The sequence below is a fragment of the Saimiri boliviensis genome, chromosome 12 (genome assembly GCF_048565385.1).
Source record: "Saimiri boliviensis isolate mSaiBol1 chromosome 12, mSaiBol1.pri, whole genome shotgun sequence".
Taxonomy (NCBI): Eukaryota; Metazoa; Chordata; class Mammalia; order Primates; family Cebidae; genus Saimiri; species Saimiri boliviensis.
The window spans coordinates 27,268,967-27,288,184 of NC_133460.1; the positions used below are offsets into that span (position 1 = coordinate 27,268,967).

The window sequence follows — 19,218 nt, forward strand, 5'->3', positions numbered from 1 at the left end:
GGTCTGGTTGTGGTGAATCCTGATTTTGCCTACCTGAAAAATACTTTATCGCTCCTTCATATTTGAAAGTACCTTTGCTGAATACAGTATTCTTGGATAACAGGTTTTGGTTTTTATGGTTTTTTACTTCACTACTTGGAAAATTTATCACACTTGTTCTTGGCCTATATGATTTCTGTTGAGAGTCAATTGCCAGATGAATTGGAGCTCTTTTGTATGTTAATTGCCTCTTTTCTCCTGCTACTTTTTAAGATCCTCTCTGTATCCTTGAACTTTGAGAGTTTTATTGTTATATGCTTTGGTGTGACCTTATTTGGGTTGAATCAGTTTTATATTCTTTGACCCTTTTATACCTGAATATTTATATATGTCACATTTTGGAAATTTTTGTCATTATTTCTTTGAGTAAGCTTTCTACCCCTTGCTTTTGTTCAGCTCCCTCTTGAACACCGGTAATTTTTGTATTTGGTCTTTTGAGGTAATTTTCTGTACCTGGTGACGATCTTCATTCCTTTTTATTATTTTTTCTCCTATGACTGTATTTTCAACTATCCTATTTTCAAGCTCACTGATTCTTTTCTCTGCTTGATTTATTCTGCTATTGGGAGGCTGTGATAAATTTTTCAGTTCAGCTAATATATATCTCAGCTCCAAGGTTTCTATTTGATTTTTAAATTATTTCAATCTGTTTTTAAAATTTGTCTAATAAATTTGTGGATTGCTTTTCTGTTGCCTTGGAGATCTCTGAATTTCCTCAAAGCTATTAATACTAGTTTGAATTACCGATTACGGAGCTCTCATAGAGCCATCTCATTAGGGTCAATCACTGGTTCCTTGCTTTATCTATCTGGGGAGGTCATGGTTTCCAGTTGGCTGCAGTTTTTTGTGGATGCGCAAGAAATATATATTTTGTATTAATGTCTTTGAATGAAGGATTAGTTATTTATTCCAGTGTTCTCTGTCTAGTTTATTTTTGTTTTTATATGAATATGTTTGCTTATAGATTCTTTGTAATGTACCTGTGTTTTGTTTTGTTTTGTTTTGTTTTGTTTTGTTTTGTTTTGTTTGGTGAGAGGCTAAATTGCTGCCTTCTTTTTGGCACTAGATGTCACCTTATGACCAAGTGTGCCTTGGTTCCAGTAAAAAATCAGAGAGCGGCTCATCCCAAATAGGGAAGGTCTCAAAGGGGATATCATGGCAATGTGAGAAAAGTGGCTAGGGATTCATGCCCAGGGGACCTGTGCAACATATCTTTTGCAACGTGGTGCTACTAAACAATGACTCTGGTTTGGCATCTCCTTTAGCTGAGTTACAGACCAGAGTTTCCAGGGCTGGGGATGGTAGTCCCACCTCACCTGTTGTCTCTGACTGTTCTCAGGATATTTCTTTCTTCAGGCACATGTAGTGTGCTTCCTGTGGGTTGAGGTAGGGACAGGTGTCCTGTCAGGGAACACAGATGGTGGGAAACCTGGTTTTCCACTTTAATGCTGTCACTTTTTCTAGTGTAGAAATCATGAGACAGGTGGAGATTTTTTGCACACTTGGTGCTGGGCAAGTTGGACAGATAGTCATCATAGATGTGGAAACCCAATTCTCTTACTGTCTACTTAAGAATTTTTTCTTCATCTCTGTGGACCCAGGTGTATTCTCCTTGTATTTGATTTCTGGGATATTGTTGGTGATGCTTGCAGTGCTGTATATTTGGTTTTGGTTTTCTTTGTAAAAATGTGAAGCCAGCCTGCTTCTACACTATTATTTTGGAAAAAGAAGTCCTCTGTTGGCTTTTTAAGCTAATTCTCTTTAAGAAAGTTATTTTATCTTTGAATTATTTTTTTGTAAATTACAAAAAAAAAAAAAAAAAAAAATGGTTCCTTTGCTTTGTTAACCAGTACATCTTTGCAAATAACACAAGTGTAGTTTTAGAGCTTCACAATCAATAATGACTACAAAACTCAATATATGAGGAATCATAACTCCAAGTGAAAATAATATAACTCTTGGTCTTCATTTATTTGCAGTCACTTCCATTTTCATTATTTCATTAACCACTATAGCCACATTCAGAAAGCTGTGTCTTAACTAAATAGTCCAGTGATGCCTATTTTATAGTCAGTAAATTGATTAAAAATTAATAATTTAAATGTGTTTCCATAATTTGCCTAATCTTAAATTACAATTTAAAAAAATGCTTTTAAAGAAGTAACAGTTTTTAATTCGATGAGATTGTATTTTATTAGTTTTTCTTTTTATGGATCATGCTTTTGATGTCAAGTCTAACAGCTCATCACTTAGCTGAGGGCCTGAATAATTTTTCATGTTCTTTTATGAAAATTCTATAATTTCATATTTGACATTTAAGTTCATAGTCCATTTTGAGTTAATAAATTATGAAATTTAGATGAAGATTCATTTTTTTTGGCCTATTGATGGCCAGTTGCTTCAATATCATTTATTGAAAATTCTATTCTCCTTCCATCGAATTATTGTTGTACCTTTGCCAAAAATCATTGGGCATATTTGTATGGGCCTGTTTCTGGTTCTGTATTCTGTTCTATCGATCAATATGTCTGTCCTTCTGCTGATACCTTACTGTGGTGATACAGTAAGCTTTAACATCAGATAGAATGATTCCTCCGACTTTATTCTTTCTTTTCAAAATTGTTTGAGCTATCCTAGGGTCTGTGCCTTCCCTAATAATTTTAGAATTAGTTTGGCTACATCTATAAAAAAAAACTTGCTGGGATTTGGATGGAAATTGCTTTAAATCTGCAGATAAGTTGGAGAGAACTGACATTTTTACTGTATTGAATCTTCCAGTCCATGAACATGCTAAATATCTCTATTTATTTAGGTCTTTGAATTCTTTCATCAGCATTTTGTCATTTTCAATGTATAGATCTTGTATATGTTTTGTTAAATTTATTGTATTTCATTTTCTTTGGAGCAATTGTAAATGGTATTGGTATTGTGTTTTTACTTTCAGTTTCCACATATTCATTGCTAGTATGTACAAATTCAGTTGATTTTTGTTTGTTGATCTTATACCCTGTGACCTTGTTGAACTCACTTATTAGTTCTTAGAGGTTTTGTTGGTTTTTTTCTTTTTTTTTTTTTTTTTAGATTCTTTGGTATTATCCTATATAAATAGTCATGCCATTTGCATATAGATTTTTCACTTTCTTTTTGGTATGGGTACATCTAACTTATTTTTCTGATCTTATTGCTGTACTAAAATGCCAAGTGCTATGTTGAATAAGAGTGGTGAGAACAGGCATTGTTGCTATGATGATCTTATAGGGAAAGCAAACTAAAATCTTACTTTCTGTGAAAAACCCTATGAAGAAGATAAAAAACAAAAAAACAAGCTAGAGAGAAGCTATATGTAGGTCACATGCCCAACAATGGCCTTGGATCTAGAATTTATAAGGAATCCTCAAAAATCAATAGTTAAAAAAAAAAAAAGAAAAGCAGAAATAGGTAAAAGACGTGAACAGACAATTCACCAAAGAGAATATGCAGATGGCAAGCACATAAGAAGATGTTCATCTTCATTTGCCTTTGGGGAACTGCTCATTAAAACCTGGATGAGTAGCATTACACACCTATCAGAAAGGCTTACGTAAAAATAGTGACAACACCCCATGCTGATGAAAATTTCGAGAAATGCTGGTGAGGATTTGGAGAATTACATGAAGATTTGGAGAAACTGAATTGCTCATACTTTACCCATACTCATACACTGGGAATGTAGACTGGTACTGCCACTGTGGAAAACAATTTGTCAGTTTCTTGAAAAAAAAAAAAAAAAAAACTTTCCATATTACCCAGCAATAGCACTCTTTGGGGCATTTATACCAGAGAAATCAAAATTTATATTCACACAGAAACCTGTATATAAATGTTCATAGCAGATTATATTCACAGTAGCCAAAAACTGGAACAACCCAGATGTCCTTCAACAAATTAATGGTTAAATAAACTGGCACACATCCACATCCTGGAATATTGTTTAGCAATAAAAAGAAGCAAATTATCTCCAAGTTATTCTGGGTGGGAAAAAAGTTAATCACAAAAGGTTAGATATTGTGTGATTTTATTCATAAAATGAATTTTTGCTGTTTCTTCTCGAAATAGCAAAAGTATAGAGAAGAAGAACTGATTACCATTTGCCAAGGGTTAGAGATTGGGGTGGGTGAGTGTGACTTTATAGGGAGAGCAGGAGGAAGTCATGTGGTGGAACAGCTCTGTATCTGGACTATGGTTATAGTTATATGAATCTTCACGTGTGATACAATTGCATGGAGCTGTGTGCATGTGTGTGCACACACTCTCATACACTCCCAGCTGAATGTAAAACTGGTGAAATCTAAATTAAGCTTTGTGGACTGTCCCAATGTTGGTTTCCAGGTTTTGTTATTATATATGTTTAAACAAGATGACATCATGGGAGGCAAACTGGGTGAAAGATACACAGGGCCACCCTGAACAATTTCCTGTATATCTATAATGTAAAATAAAATGTTTTTATGGTAGATGTGGCGGCTCATGCCTATAATCCCAATACTTTAGGAGGCCAAGGCTGAGGATCATTTTTGGCCAGGAGTTTGAGACCAGCCTGGGCAACATAGTGCAACCCCCATCTCTACAAAAACAAAAATAAAAAAGTTAGCTGGGCATGGTGGCACATACCTATAGTTCTTGCTACTCAAGGGGTTGAGGAGGGAGGATTTGAGTTTGATATTGCAGGGAGATACGATGACACTACTGCACTCTAGCAGCTGAGACAACAGAGCAAGACCCTGTTTCTAAAAAACAAAAAAAAGATTTTTTTAAAAAGGCTTAAAAATTTTAAGTATAAAAATGACATGAAAAGTTATAAAAAAAGGAATGCTTTTTTTTGTTTGTTTGTTTTTATATACTTTGGAGTTACAGTTGACACAACTTACATGTGTCCACAATGTCTTGCTGAAATGACTCATACTCAGCTTGTAGCACATGTGACTCTACAAGCAAGTTCAGCAACACCTGAGCTGGTTTATATCCTGTTCAGCTGAGCACACTTCTCAGCGCTCTGACAGTATCAAATTGCCATAAGAGTTTCTGAGCACTTACTCCCAGTTTCTCGACTCACTGTGGACCAGCAACAGGCCTCTGTAGGCCTGCACCAACTCAATGGCCACACCCAGCTGTACTGGTGTCCACACACAGTGCAGAATCTAGTGTTGGGCTGAGTGTTGCTCCTGGTCTCCGTGTGAGCCAACAGGGCTCAGCTCTTCATATAAGAAACAGATACGCTTTTGTTGGGGCCACAAAGTCTTCTGTGCCTTTCCAGAATTACAGTGCTGCTTTAAATTCTGCCTTTGGATAACAAACAGGGACACACAAGAACAAATTTGTTACTTCTTTTAGAGAGCATTTCTTATTATCAATGATTGCTTCCTGCTTTCTCTGGGAAACCTGTTAAAACAAGTTTTCCTGATCTATTGGACTAGGTTAAAAATAGTACATTTTCTTGTGCTGAAAAATGAGATCTTTCTGGTTAAATCTTGACATCTCTTTTACCCTTTTGGCAATCTGTGGGTTTGTTTTTCCCCCTATGTGGATCATACAGAATTGCTGTCATCTTCTTACAGTTCAACATCATGGATATAGTGGCCCAAATGAGAGAACAACGTTCTGGCATGGTTCAAACCAAGGTAAGCTTTCACCACATACATTATAATAAGAATAATGAATATAAAGATTGACATTGCATAACACTTTACTGCTTATAAACCTCTTTTTTGACATAATCTAACTGAATTCCTACTGTTTGAGGGAAACATCAGTTTTGCTCTGGTGCTCTGGTATTCCTGACCAAGTCCTTCAAATTCAGAGCAAGGAAGGTGCTCTATGGGATCACTCAGATAGAAGGGGAGGAGGCAAGCCTGAAGCTGAGGTCTCCTGATGTCCAAACACATGCCTTGTCCATAATGCCGTGCTATTTCAGTAACATCTGAAGTTATTTTAAAAACATTTCTAGATAGCACTTTTAGATATTAACTTGCCACTAAACTTTCAAAGTTATTCGGATGTCATAAAAATACATCATTTATGTCACAGATTCGTTAGTAATCATTGGGAGAGCAGACTAATAGAGTATAAATAATAATAAAAATCAGTTGTGTTAAGCCTTCAGGTAACTAGTTCTAGGCCCAGAACTATATTATGATCATTTATCTTCCTCATAGTTCTAAAAATGTATTCGCATAAAGTTCTTAAGAGCTTATAGTTAAATGTTTGCTCTTTTTAGAAACTTTCCAGTGTGGTTGAAAATTTCAAATGTGTTTTCTGAAAGTTCATCCTGATAATTTGATTACTTAACATTCTGTTGTTTTTCATATATACGTATATAGGAGCAGTATCACTTTTGTTACAGTATCGTGCTTGAAGTTCTTCGGAAACTTCTGACTTTGGATTAAGAAAAACATCTGTTGCCTCTCATTTGAAATTACCAAGTGGCATGGCTTTGAGCTTCCTCATAAAGAACACCTTCGCACTGTGCTGAAGGGCTTTGCTATGCATACAATCTGCTTTCTTGGTTTATCAATTTATTTTCTTTTTTAAAAATCCCTGAAGGGCAACATCGTTTGGCTTGGGGTGAACAGTGTTTATTCATTGATCTTGCTAGACGATATAAAAATATCTTCCCACGTTTTCCAGTGAAACAGATGTTACATAAAATAATGGCAGCTTGGCTGTTTGGTTGAAGGGATTACAGAGCCCAATAAAGGATTTAAACTATATTCATTAAGATTTTATTTGGAAAGGTGGCTGGAGAGAGCTGAGAATTTCCAAGACTTTATAAGCCCTTGTTCTGGGAGAAAATAAGGCCAGTAAACTACAGGATCACATCATGACCTCTTCCAGGCATTTTTAAGACAGATATCTATTCATGTTCTTTAGCTGGAGTCTGTACTTCTAGCTGGCATTTGAATAACTCAATTTAAAAAGAGTCCAGTTAGGGTGGACTGACTTTGGACACAAATTGGCTTGCATTTCCTACATTTTCACGCTGCTGCCCTCCTGCAGCAGCTAGACCAGGACCTGTTGGTCTGGGAAGCATTTCATAGATGGGCAGGGCTCCTTTTGGGGAACAGTCCAAAACTAAAATAGATGTTTATATAGAAAGTCCAAGAGGAAATTTTTGCCAGGCCTGAGTTCTTTCCTATCCCACCCTAACACTTAACGTATTACTCAGTCTGCTTTGTTAAAAGCAAGTATTATATTTAACTTGCCTCTTACTCTTTGCCCTTTAGCTAACTAATAAAGTTTGATATAGGCATTATTATATAATTCTGAGTCATTCATGATATCTCTCATGCCTGATGTATTTTTCAAACTCAGATCTATGGTAGTTTTTTCTCCAGAGTTCCATTAAATCATTTATTTCCATTACTATCTCACCTCTGCTGAAACATTTAGAAACTAGATTTGGGAACCAGATTTTGGAAAACCAGATTCATAGTCATGAAAATGGAAACTTCCATATTCTGTTTTTGAAAAGATTGTGGCCATTATTGCATTAATTTCCTCATACAATTAATAGTGATATTTTATACAAGGAGTTTTGGTGACCAGTTATACCTAATTATAAGCTATAAAACAATTGATATGTGTGTTTTACAGTTTAACTTTGAAGATCAGACTATTCTATGTATTGAGAAAATGTTTAATATTAATCTATAAATCTTGAATTTCTAAGAGGCTTGTTTTGTTCTTTTGGCTGAATGAGTATATTTGAATTGGTTGAATAATTGATAATTCTCATTTAAAAAATAATTATATGCCAGAAATATATTTGATATGAAATCAAATAGATGATTCTGTTTACACTGTTCATATAAATAATAGTCTGTTAAACATTAATTTCATTTTGATAATTGGCCTTTAATATTTGTATCTAATTTTATTTTCTCTCTGTTACCTTAAAATAATAGATATAATGTATAACAGTTTTCTTGAGAAGAATTCTGTGCTATCATTAAAATAAAATATTTACTGTGTATTGCCTGAAGTATTTTTATTTATCTGGGCCTTGAAATAGTCTTGTAAAGAAAAATCCCACAATGTTTGATGTTAAACATGTCTCTTCTTTAATGTGTGCCTCATATTTTTACAGCTGGACTAATTTTTAGTTTTCCAGGGAAATTAAAGGAGTGACTATGGAAATACTAATTGCACTTGTTTTCACTTCATTCTTGGAAGGTGAATGCCAAACTGAAAACTTTTGACTATTTGAAATAATTTTATATCAATAATGAATCAGTTTCTGCCTGTGATATGAATACAAAACTCTGATCGACACCTGTGAGTATATGAATGCTAAAGGAAGTTTTAAAGTACTTTTAAACATGTCCAGATAATGCTTACATCTAAATGAACAGTAAATGTATGAAAAGAGCCAAGTTGTTTTTGAGAAAGAAAAATTAACTGGAGGAAAGGGAAATTTAAATATAAGCATATATACATTTATTAACTTGCAATTTTAAATACATATTTTTAAAGTATGTTCTTGAGGCTTACATGTGAGACCAAAGCTTTTTGGAAATAAACATTGTGTATTTTTTTCTTTAATTAGAATTAGTAATTTATTTTTCTTTGAACTTTTTACCTCAATCTCCCTAGAACATTATTGAATTTTCAGCTAAGTTTACCTTTATTACTCAAAAGTTATTTTAGTGATTTATTTTTATTGAAAAAGTCCTCAAAGGAAAACACCTTTAAAAATTCTAAAGCCAAAAACTTTTATTTTCTACTTTAATTTTTTCTAATTCCCAGGAAGAATTCATTTTCTTCTATGTTGTCTTGAGGTTCATGTAATTGAAGAAGAAGATTGAGAAGATCTCTGTTAAGTGAAATCAAATCATTAATATTCAATGGGGGTGATGGATTGCACACTGGAACACTCATTTGTCTATAGCCACAATCAAAAAACATTACCTCATAATTAAACAACTGGAATTAGAAGGGATCTTAAAAGATTGAAGACAACCATGGTATCTGAAACTTGAATGTGACAAAGAACATTTTTTAGAAACCAACAGCAACATTAAATTTGTAGGTGAAAAAAAGCCCTCCTATTAACAAAACAATACCTCCTGTTAGCACAGTAGCTGAGTATTGCTCTAGAGTTTTCTAGCCAATGCAGTAAGACTACAAAAGTAGAATATTTGCTGTAAAAATTGGAAAGCTAGGACAAAATTATCTTTTGTTTGTATGTTGTCTGCATAGAAACAATAGACTCAACTCCAAAATAGTATTAGCACATTTATTATGAAGTTAAGATACAAGATAACTATGTAAAAATTAATCTTTCTCTATATCTATTATCTGTCTCTTCATCTATAGCTGGCAAACTATGACCCACAGGCCATATCTGACTTGTTCTTTTTTTTGTAAATAAAGTTTTATGCCCATTCGTTTGCATATTGTCTATGGCTGCTTTTGTATTATGGCAATGGCTGAGTGATAGTATCAGCAGAGATCACATGGCTTCTAAAGCCCACAGTCTTTACCACCTAGCCCTTTAAAGAAAATGTTTGCCAACCCCCGTTCTATATCTTCAACAGGAAAAATATCCCTACACAACAGGCAATTTTAAGATATATATTTTATAAAAGAGATGAAGTAACTAAGATTAAACTTAACAAAAACATTAAGTAACAGATGATGCTTACATTCTAAAAGAACAGTAAATGTATGAAAAGAGCCAAGATATTTTTGAGAAAGAAAAATTAACTGGAGGAAAGGAAAAGGGTTTGCTTTAGCAATAGTCAAAGTATTATCTGAAGTCACATTAATTAAAACAATGTGATTCTAGTACCTGGATATATAGATAGATAGATGAAACAAAATAGAGTTGAGCATTACAGACCCCTTTATATTTGTGAATCTATTATATGCTAAAGATAGCATTTCAAATACAGAGCTTCAGATACATGAAACAAAAGTTGATAGGTAAAATTGGAAAAATATGCAAATCCATAGAGTTTGAGATTTTAGCATGTCTCTGAGTAATTGATGGAACAAGTAAATGAAAAATAAGTAAAGATGTAAAAGATTTGAATAACTCTACCAACCTGCTTGACCTAACTGATACTTAGAGAACACTAAACTACAGCAGAATACACATTCTTTTCAAGTGGACATAGAACATTCACCAAAAGAGACTATATTTTAGGCCATTAGTTTCACCGTATTTCAAAAGAAGGGAACTATATAAAATATACTTATGGAATTAACTAGAAATCAATAAAGATATTTTTTAAATCCCAAAATATTTGGAAATTAAACAGCATACTTCTAAATAACTCATGAGTCAAGGAAAAAATTAGAAGTTACAAAATATTTGGAATGGAATGAAAATGAAAACACAACAAAACGTGTGAGATGCAGGGAAAACATTTGGGGAGGAAAGTAATGCACTCGTTGGGTTCCTGCTGAATTTGGTATACCTATGCAATCTCTACAAGTTTCATGTTAAAAAAGATTCCTGAGCTGAAAACCCAGACCTGGAGGAATGCTTGCCTTGAAAGTGATGTTTGAGGGAACGGATGGGACTGGATGAGCTGGGGAACTTCAACATTCGCTTCCATCCTGATTGCCTTCCAGGGCCTCTCTTCCACGAAGCCTTCTAACGCTCATCTCTCCCTCCTCTGATTCCTTCAGCAATGCTTCTCAAACTCTGGTGAAGGGCCAGTTTTATTTACCAACTAATGGGCCTGAACCCAGCCAGAAGATCCAACAGATCTTTACTAGGATGTGTGGTGGGGCTAAGCAAGGATGGCATCTGAAACCAGATGGGCATTGCTCACTTTCAAAGTGGAAAAGTGTGAGGAGCACATGGTAGGGCCTCAAGGGGTTAGAGCAGTGTAGCTCTTATCTACTCTAAAAGGTGATTAGTCAAGGCTCCTTTCCAGAACAGAGTCACACTAAGCAGAAACCTTAGAATCAAAATTGAGTGGAATGAAGAGAATGGGGTGAAGAAAAGAGGTCACATAAAAGTGAGTGAGGAGTATAGAGCCAGAAAACCTCAGAAAGTAAGCTTAGTGAAAATATAAGAGCTGTCTGTCCAAGTCAAGGTTAGTTCAGGAAAACCAAATTCACATGGAAACAAGCAGTAGAAAGGATTATGATCAAATCCCATACAAGTTACCTTAAGAAAAAAAAAAAAAAAAAAAAAAAACCAAGGAGCTGAATGGCATCCCCTACAAACAATGAAGGTACACCAGAAGGATATCCTGAATACACAGTTCTCAATGGCGAGCAGCTCGGGAAGAAAACAATACCCTACTATTTCAAAATGAGCTTAAAGACAATAGGAAAATTGAGTAAAACATGATGAAACAATAAAAATCAGAACAAGGCAAATTTAAAGCACTATGACAAATCAAGAAAGTAACAAAATTAGAATAAAAACAATAAGCTAGAAGGAACACAACAAATTTGATAACTGATGCTTTACAGGAAATAGAAAGCTTAGGAATAATTTCAAAACAAAATGTAGAAAGAAAACAGGACTTAAGAGCATAAACAACTCAATGATAGGTAAAGAAGACTATTAGTAGGAAGTTTAAAGGAAAAAAACCAAAGCAAGCGTTCAGAACAAATTCACTAATTCAAGAAATATTTAGAATAATAACTAAAGAAAATATTCTTGAAATAATTGTTCTTAAAATTATATGTGGAAATATAGTACATATCTGAAACCATCAAATGAGTATGACCAATACCAAGGTTTAATAAATTTGTTAATAAATAATTTATTAAAAAATAAAGTTTTTAGTAAAATTGCTGTATTTTGAAGAAAGAAAATGGGAGGAAGAATTTATGCAAAAGAATATGAGGAAAAGAAAATTAGATTATTTTCTGATTTTTAAGAGTAAGGCTTTAGTACAAAAGAACAAAAGAAGATGAGATAATATAGTCAAGAGTTAATAAGTTAGTTAATAATATAGTAAAGGGTTAATAAGTCCATGGAAAGATTTTCATGCGCCAAATATTTTATATCAAGAAAAACTGACCTTGATGCACAGGGTGCAAATTGAAATTAACATGCCAGAGCTCAGAAAATACTGTTCCCAAGAGCCATTCTTCAATAGATGCAGAAAAAATTCTAATCAAATTTGACATCTGTTCTATATTTTTTAAAAGTGAACTTGGAATAAAAGGCAATTACCTTAATCTGCTAGAGGATATCTACAGCAAACTGACAACAGAAGTACATTTTATGGTAAAACATTGTTTCTCTCCTACAAATCAAGTATTGTCTTGGACTATTCTAAAGAATGGATAGGGCCGAGTGTGGTGGCTCACACCTGTAATCCCAGCACTTTGGGAGGCCCAGGTGGGTGGATTATCTGAGGTCAGGAGTTCGAGACCAATGTGACCAACATGGAGAAACCCTGTCTCAACTAAAAATACAAAATTTGCCAGGTGTGGTGGCGCATGCCTGTAATCCCAGCTACTTGGGAGGCTGAGGCAGGAGAATCCCTTGAACCCAGGAGGTGGACAGAGGTTTCAGTGAGCTGAGATCACACCATTGCACTCCAGCCTCCACAGCAACAAGAGTGAAACTCCATCTCAAAAAAAAAAAAAAAAAAAAGAATGGATTGGAGCGCAACTGGGAAGCTGAGTTCATCATATAGCCTAGCTTGGAGACCAAAACCCCAGGAAAACAAGTAAACATTCCTTTATGTAAAAGAACACATCTTCCTCACTAGTAACAATGCCCGAATTCTTTTTCAGGTATGGTGAGGGAGTGGATTTGGTTAAGTATACTCCACAGAGCACCTTAAAAATTCTCTGTTAAGCCTTTCTCCTCAAGATCACCACTGAGATGCTAGTGATTAGAACCATCTCTCCTATAAATCAGTTGTATAGAAGGCACTTCACAGACCAAACCAAAATGTGTATGTCAACAGTATTTCATTCACCAGGAAAATACACCTCCAGCAAAGCATAGCACTCTATGGGTGCTGAAGGGCTTATTTACCAGGAATTCTGCCTGCATGAAGCAGAACACAAAAACATTTAAGTGAAAAGCAACAAAGGACTGAATCAAGAGGCCGGCTTTCCAGGAGTAGGAGCCTTACTATATGGCCTTACAAAACCAAATGGTGCCTGGGTCTCTTTGTGACTTCCCGAGCTGCTTCCCACTGGGAACTGGGGCATGCTGGGGCCTCCCCAGGATGTCTGGGCTGGCATACCGGTGGGGTCAACTTATTTCTGTGAGGGTTCTTACAGCCTCTAGGGAAGATAATGACTGGGCCCCTGGCACCAACTTCCACCCCCAATGCTGGGTGGCATGCCATTTGCTATGACATTAGAGCACAATGGCCATTCCTGACTTCTCAGGTCACATCGTATGTGAGAAAATCATCGAGGCATAAAGAGACTGCCAAGGACCATGAATAAGGGATTTGTAATAATGTTAGGGAGGCCAAGTGTTGAGAAGTGTTGTTCATATTTCTGTCTGGATCTAGAACTTCAGGGAAATTATGTCAAGTTGAGGCTGGATAAATGGTATGATAAAGTCCAAACAGTATGAGTATGGTAAGAACAGATAGCCTGGGCATATCCTTTTGTTGGGGGGCTCCTCAGGGGGTTTCCATGAAAAGAAAACAGCCCTCAACTCTTCGCTGTAATGATGAGAGCATAGGAACTTGTTGCTTTGAAGCTGGGACAGGAGTCACACCTGCAGTTGGGAGGGTGTTCTGCCAGGGGAATCAGAGTTTGAGGAGCCCAAGGACCCCCGGAGCAGCTGCCTGAGGGGGTGAGGAGGAACTTGAGGTTGCCATGCAACACTTGGAGATGGGCTGGGGGCTCCCAGATAGATCAATGCTGGGGGAGACGCCTTTGGGTGAGGAGGCTATGGTTTTGCTCTAGCCTGGCTCTATTGGGACTTTTGGTCCTGGAAACTCACAGAAGTAGCCCTTCTCATGCTACTCTGGTTGCCCACACCCAAACACATGAACATTCATGGAGGTGTGTATCACCTGGCACTACGCCACTTGCCCTGTGACACACTTGCCCTTTGACATACCTGTCTAATAGTAGGATAGGCGGGAACATGATCATATCACAATTGTCGAAGAAAACAGTCAAACACTGTAAAATATTTGCAGAGATTTAAGCATATTAGCACCTGAAGGGCCTAAAGAATAACTTACATGGATAAAATGGCATCACTTCAGCTTCTGGCATGAAATTAGGACTATAAGGATAAGGAGGAGTGAATTTAATAATTGAAGAGCATAATGTAGTGACAAATTTGTCTCTCTAGCTGTTACATAGAAATTTCATTATGCATAACTTGGTTAATGTGAGTTCATTCTCCAAAAGTTTTTTCAAGATGGGCTCATGAGTTCCATTGTCCTTGATTTCTGGCATTCTTTCGGTTTCTTGAAATTCTTTGTATGTGCATGACATTTTGGCCCTGTATAAAATTCACGTGTCATTCTTCTCTCACTTGGAGGGCTTTGTAGACATTGTTTCACTTACTTTCTCTTAACATTCAGTGTTGTTATGGAGGAATTTATTGTGTTGGAAACATCATTCTCATACACATAGGAAGCAAGCACATTTTATTGTTTCTTTTAACTCTTTAATGACCTAGCCAGCATGAAGGCAAAAGAGCTGGGTTGGAGGGCATTAAGGAAAAAGCATTGTTTTCCCCAAGCACTGTTGTCAACTCATTTATTTTTTATTTCTGAAAGTTTTAAATTTTATTATGTAACAGTGAAGAAAATAGGTATGTATTCCACTAGACTTTGTCATTAACATAGTCTTTCATTGACATGCGGAGTCATTTCTTTCTTTTTAAAAAAATGTCAACTTTTAGTTTAGATTCAGGGGATACATGTGCAGATTTGTGACATGGGTATATTGTGTGATGCTGAGGTTTGGGACATGACTGATCCGACCACCCAGGTAGTCAGCATAGTACCCACTAGGTCATTTTTCAACCCTTGCCTCCGCCCCTCTCTTCCCACTCTGGGAGTCCCCAGTGCTTATTGTTTCTATCTTTATGTCCATGAGTACTCATTGTTTAGCTCCCAGTTGTAAGTGAGAATATGCAGTATTTGGCTTTTCGTTTCTGCATTAATTCATTTAGGATAATGGCATCCAGCTGCATCCATGTTGCCTCGAAGGACATGATTTTGTTCTTTTCATATGGCTGTGTAGTATTCTCAGTGTATATGTACCGCATTTTCTTTATCCAATCCATCACTGATGGGAAGCCAGGTTGATTCCATGTCTTTGCTATTGTGAACTGTGCTGCGATGCACATACAAGTGCATGCCTCTTTTTGGTAGAAGAATTTATTTTTCTTTGGATGTCTACCCAGTCATGGGATTGCTGGATTGAATGGTAGCTCTGTTTTAAGTTCTTTGAGAAATATCCAAACTGCTTTCTACCGTGGCTGAACTAATTACACTCTCACCAACAGTGTATAGGCAACCTCTTTTCTCCACAGCCTCATCAGCATCTGTTATTTTTTGACTTTTTAATAATAGCAATTCTGATTGGTGTGAGCTGGTATTTCATTGTGGTTTTGATTTGCATTTCTCTGATTGTTAGTGATGTTCCGCATTTTCTCATATGTTTTTTGGCTGCATTTATGTCTTCTTTTGGGAAGTGTCTGTTCGTGCCCATACCCACAGCTTCTTTTCAACATAGTACTGGAAGTGTGCTGGCCTAGAATTACAGCCTAAACAACACCATCGTAAAAAAAGAAAAAGCTGATTTTCAAAAAAAATAAGTTGTAAAGGCTGCCCCATTCTCCTCACAATAACTGCGGGCCTTGGCCTCTGTAAATACAACTACTAGTTTACTTTGCAAAATGCAAAATGGTAGCCGGGTGCGGTGGCTCAAGCCTGTAATCCCAGCACTTTGGGAGGCCGAGGCGGGTGGATCACGAGGTCAAGAGATCGAGACCATCCCGGTCAACATAGCGAAACCCCGTCTCTACTAAAAATACAAAAAATTAGCTGGGCATGGTGGCGCGTGCCTGTAATCCCAGCTACTCAGGAGGCTGAGGGAGGAGAATTGCCTGAACCCAGGAGGCCGAGGTTGCGGTGAGCCGAGATCGCGCCATTGCACTCCAGCCTGGGTAACGAGTGAAACTCCGTCTCAAAAAAGAAAAGAAAAGAAAAGAAAAATGCAAAAATGGTAAAGCCGCTTATCAGTAACTACCAGAGTTGCTAGTCTTTGCTTACCGGTAATAACCAGAATAAGCATCCCCATCTAATTCCATCCTGGCTCCTGCAGCTTGTAATAAGTGATTAAGATCTGTTATTTCTACCTTAACTCAGACAACGTGCAAACTAAGGCTTATCTTGACTTCTGTAAGCCACTTAGGTAACAACTGAAGTCACAACAAGTCCTCTAGCCCTCGGAATGTCCTCCCTGCCCGGGAAGTGATTTACGGAATCCCTTGGCCCTCAGAATGTCTGAATCCCTTCACCTCCACCCCCACCCCACACTCTCACCCCCAAAGGTGGGCATAAAAAGGTCTTATCACCCTCCTTTCAGGGCCACAGGTTAGAGAGACGCAGGTCCTCCATGGCTGCCAGCAACAATAAACCCTGTAATTTGGCATACTTTTGTCTTGGTGTTGACTTTCTATGCTCCGTCCAGTATAACAGAAGTCCTAGCCAGAGCAATCAGGCAAGAAAAAGAAATAAGAGATAATATAATTCTATACTTAGAAAACTCTAAAGACGTCACCAGAAGCCTCCTAGAACTGATAAACAATTTCTGTAAAGTTTCATCAGATGAAATCAATGTGCAAAAATCAGTAGCATTTCTACACACCAATAACATTCAATCTGAGAGCCAAATCAGCAATACCAACCTATTGACAACAGCCACAAAAAATATCTAGGAATACATCTAACCAAGGAGGTGAAAGATCTCTGTAAGGAGAATTACATTACACTGCTGAAAGAAATCATAGATCATGTAAACAAATGGAAGAACGTTCCATGCTCATGGATAGGAAGAATCAGTATCATTAAAATGGCCAACTCACTTTTAAACTCTGTTCGTTATCCTGTTACCTTTTTTTGAAGGCATCTCTCCTTTAGCTCTTCCTGTGTGGAAGCCGTAGTTTTCATCTACTGTGTATTCTTCAGCTGCCTGTTGCCTTCTTTTCTGCTGTGTTCTGATGGCTTTTTTGGTTGTTTCTTTCCTTTTTGGAAGCCGCTCTTCCTTCTGTCTGCCGGCTGATGCTGACAGCTGGTATTGACGTGGGGCAGGGAGAAGCCCAGAGTTTGCTCTGTTGTCTCTAAACCCATCCTTACCAATACTGTCCCATAGGGACAGGGGGTGTTTCTGCTCCTCAGTTTCAAGTAGTACATAGTTTTGAATGAGTGAAGAAATGCAGATACCTGACTTTCACTGTGTGATTTCTCAGCGTTTGGGTGAAGTAGGCCACCACAATGCCCTTTCACTTTTAGAGAAACTGAGTGCCACCACGGCACCAAGCATACGCAGTGTAAGTATTGTCACAGAGGACCCTCAGGAGCTTTCCTTTTTCATGGAATGAGAAGAGACACATTTGAGTTTTCATTCTGCAGTGCCAACTAAGGTTACCACATATATCACATTTGACAGATGGAACAGCACCTCTGGTCCATTCTCTCCCAGGCCATTTTTTGAGAGAGGCAAGTTAGTCATGATGAATGTGTAGTGGTGATAGGGGTCACATTTAACTCATGCTGCTGTTTGCCCAAGGTATTTTGGAAATCTGTCAAGCTAATCCTCCTGAATTTTGGAATTCCTCTTTTGCTTAGAAGCTTCTGCTAATAACAGACCCAAGACTTACTGGCTAAAAATGAAATAAGTCATAGAATATGTTAGCTGTGTCTAGGATTCAGCCCTCTATGTGTATAGCTGCTCAAAGATTTTGCAGCCCCCTGCCCTGTCTGTCTCAGGAAGCTGGAGAAGCTGCCAATGGTGATCAAAGGTGACATGGGACTCAGGCCCTGCTGACTCTTGAAGCGGGCCAGGGACAGCTCACTCACCCAGCACAACCTCAACCAAAGAACCAAAGGGACAAAGGGAGGACAAAAAGAAAGAATCTTTGAATCAAAATAGTGACTCAGCTGTGCAAGGCCTTCACAATACTGGAGTTGGGCTAAGACACTTGTCCTCTCTGGCCCAACTTGATCTTACGTTGGCCTCTCACCACCCTGCACGCAGGGTCCTCTGCAGGGTGCGGTTCATATGCATGTTCTGCCCGTGATGGGAAGTGGATTGTGGGCATTTCCTTAAGTAGAAGTGACCATCCTTTCCCAGATACTGGTAAGGATCCAAAGCCCGTTCGGCACGTCTGTCTGTCCCAGGCCAGAATCGTTCTGCTCCATCTGGCTGGAACACACACTGTGCTTGTGTTCCAGGCTGTGAGAACAAGGCTTAACCCTGCAGGGCTGCTGGGAAGGAAAGGTGTGAGGACCCAGATGGTTCTGGCTGCTGAGAACTACTTTCTTGTTTCTTTCTTGAGAGAAAGACACTGGAGAGACCAGCACCAGGCTGGGCTTAGAACAGCCACGTCTCATCTCAAAACTGTTACTGTCCAATAATTAATATAGAACTTCCTCTTATCACACACCCCCTACCAAAAAAATACAACCCCACATTGAAAAAAAAAGGAAAGAAAACAGATCACTGTTTTACAAGCTGATTGTTGGGTCGATCATTTCAATATCTACCTCTGATATTAACCTTGGTTCAAACATATTTCAATCTTTGCCATACTCATTTCGTGTTATCAGTACCTAAGGTATTTTCTAGCCCTCCAGAAACATTTGTTAAATGAGTGAATAAAATATCACGCAAAGGGGTAGCAGAGTGAGCTCATCCTGACTCTGAATATTAGCTGCATGCCTGTTCCATGCAGGTCTTGGGCTTGGAGACAGCTCCGGCATGCCAGGAGCCGGAGCCCACAAAGGAGGCAGCTTCACCTGGAGGACCTCGATGGTCCTGGTCCTGCAGCGCCCTGGACAGGCGCCCCTCTCACAGAGCCAAGCATGCGGCTGATGCCCAGAGATCATAAATCAAATCCCTGGAATGCCTTCAGATGGGATCACGCCCCAGCTGGAGGAATTTTCTTTTTTTCCCCCAAACTTAGCACATCATAAAACATAGCCATTTGGGGAATGAGAACAGCCA

General features: G+C 37.7%; 1 protein-coding gene across 21 annotated transcripts in view; it reads left to right on the forward strand.

Annotated features, from left to right (window-relative positions):
- PTPN20 (protein tyrosine phosphatase non-receptor type 20) overlaps positions 1–8,616 on the forward strand; it is an 89,866-nt gene extending 81,250 nt beyond the window's left edge. For all 21 annotated transcript variants that reach the window (XM_074382150.1, XM_074382149.1, XM_074382148.1 and 18 more), the window contains 2 exons: positions 5,634–5,696; positions 6,396–8,616. In XM_074382150.1, the coding sequence (XP_074238251.1) occupies positions 5,634–5,696; positions 6,396–6,461 (129 nt within the window). In that variant the 3' untranslated portion in view covers positions 6,462–8,616. The remainder of the gene's footprint in view (positions 1–5,633; positions 5,697–6,395) is intronic.
- The last annotated feature ends 10,602 nt before the right edge of the window (positions 8,617–19,218 follow it).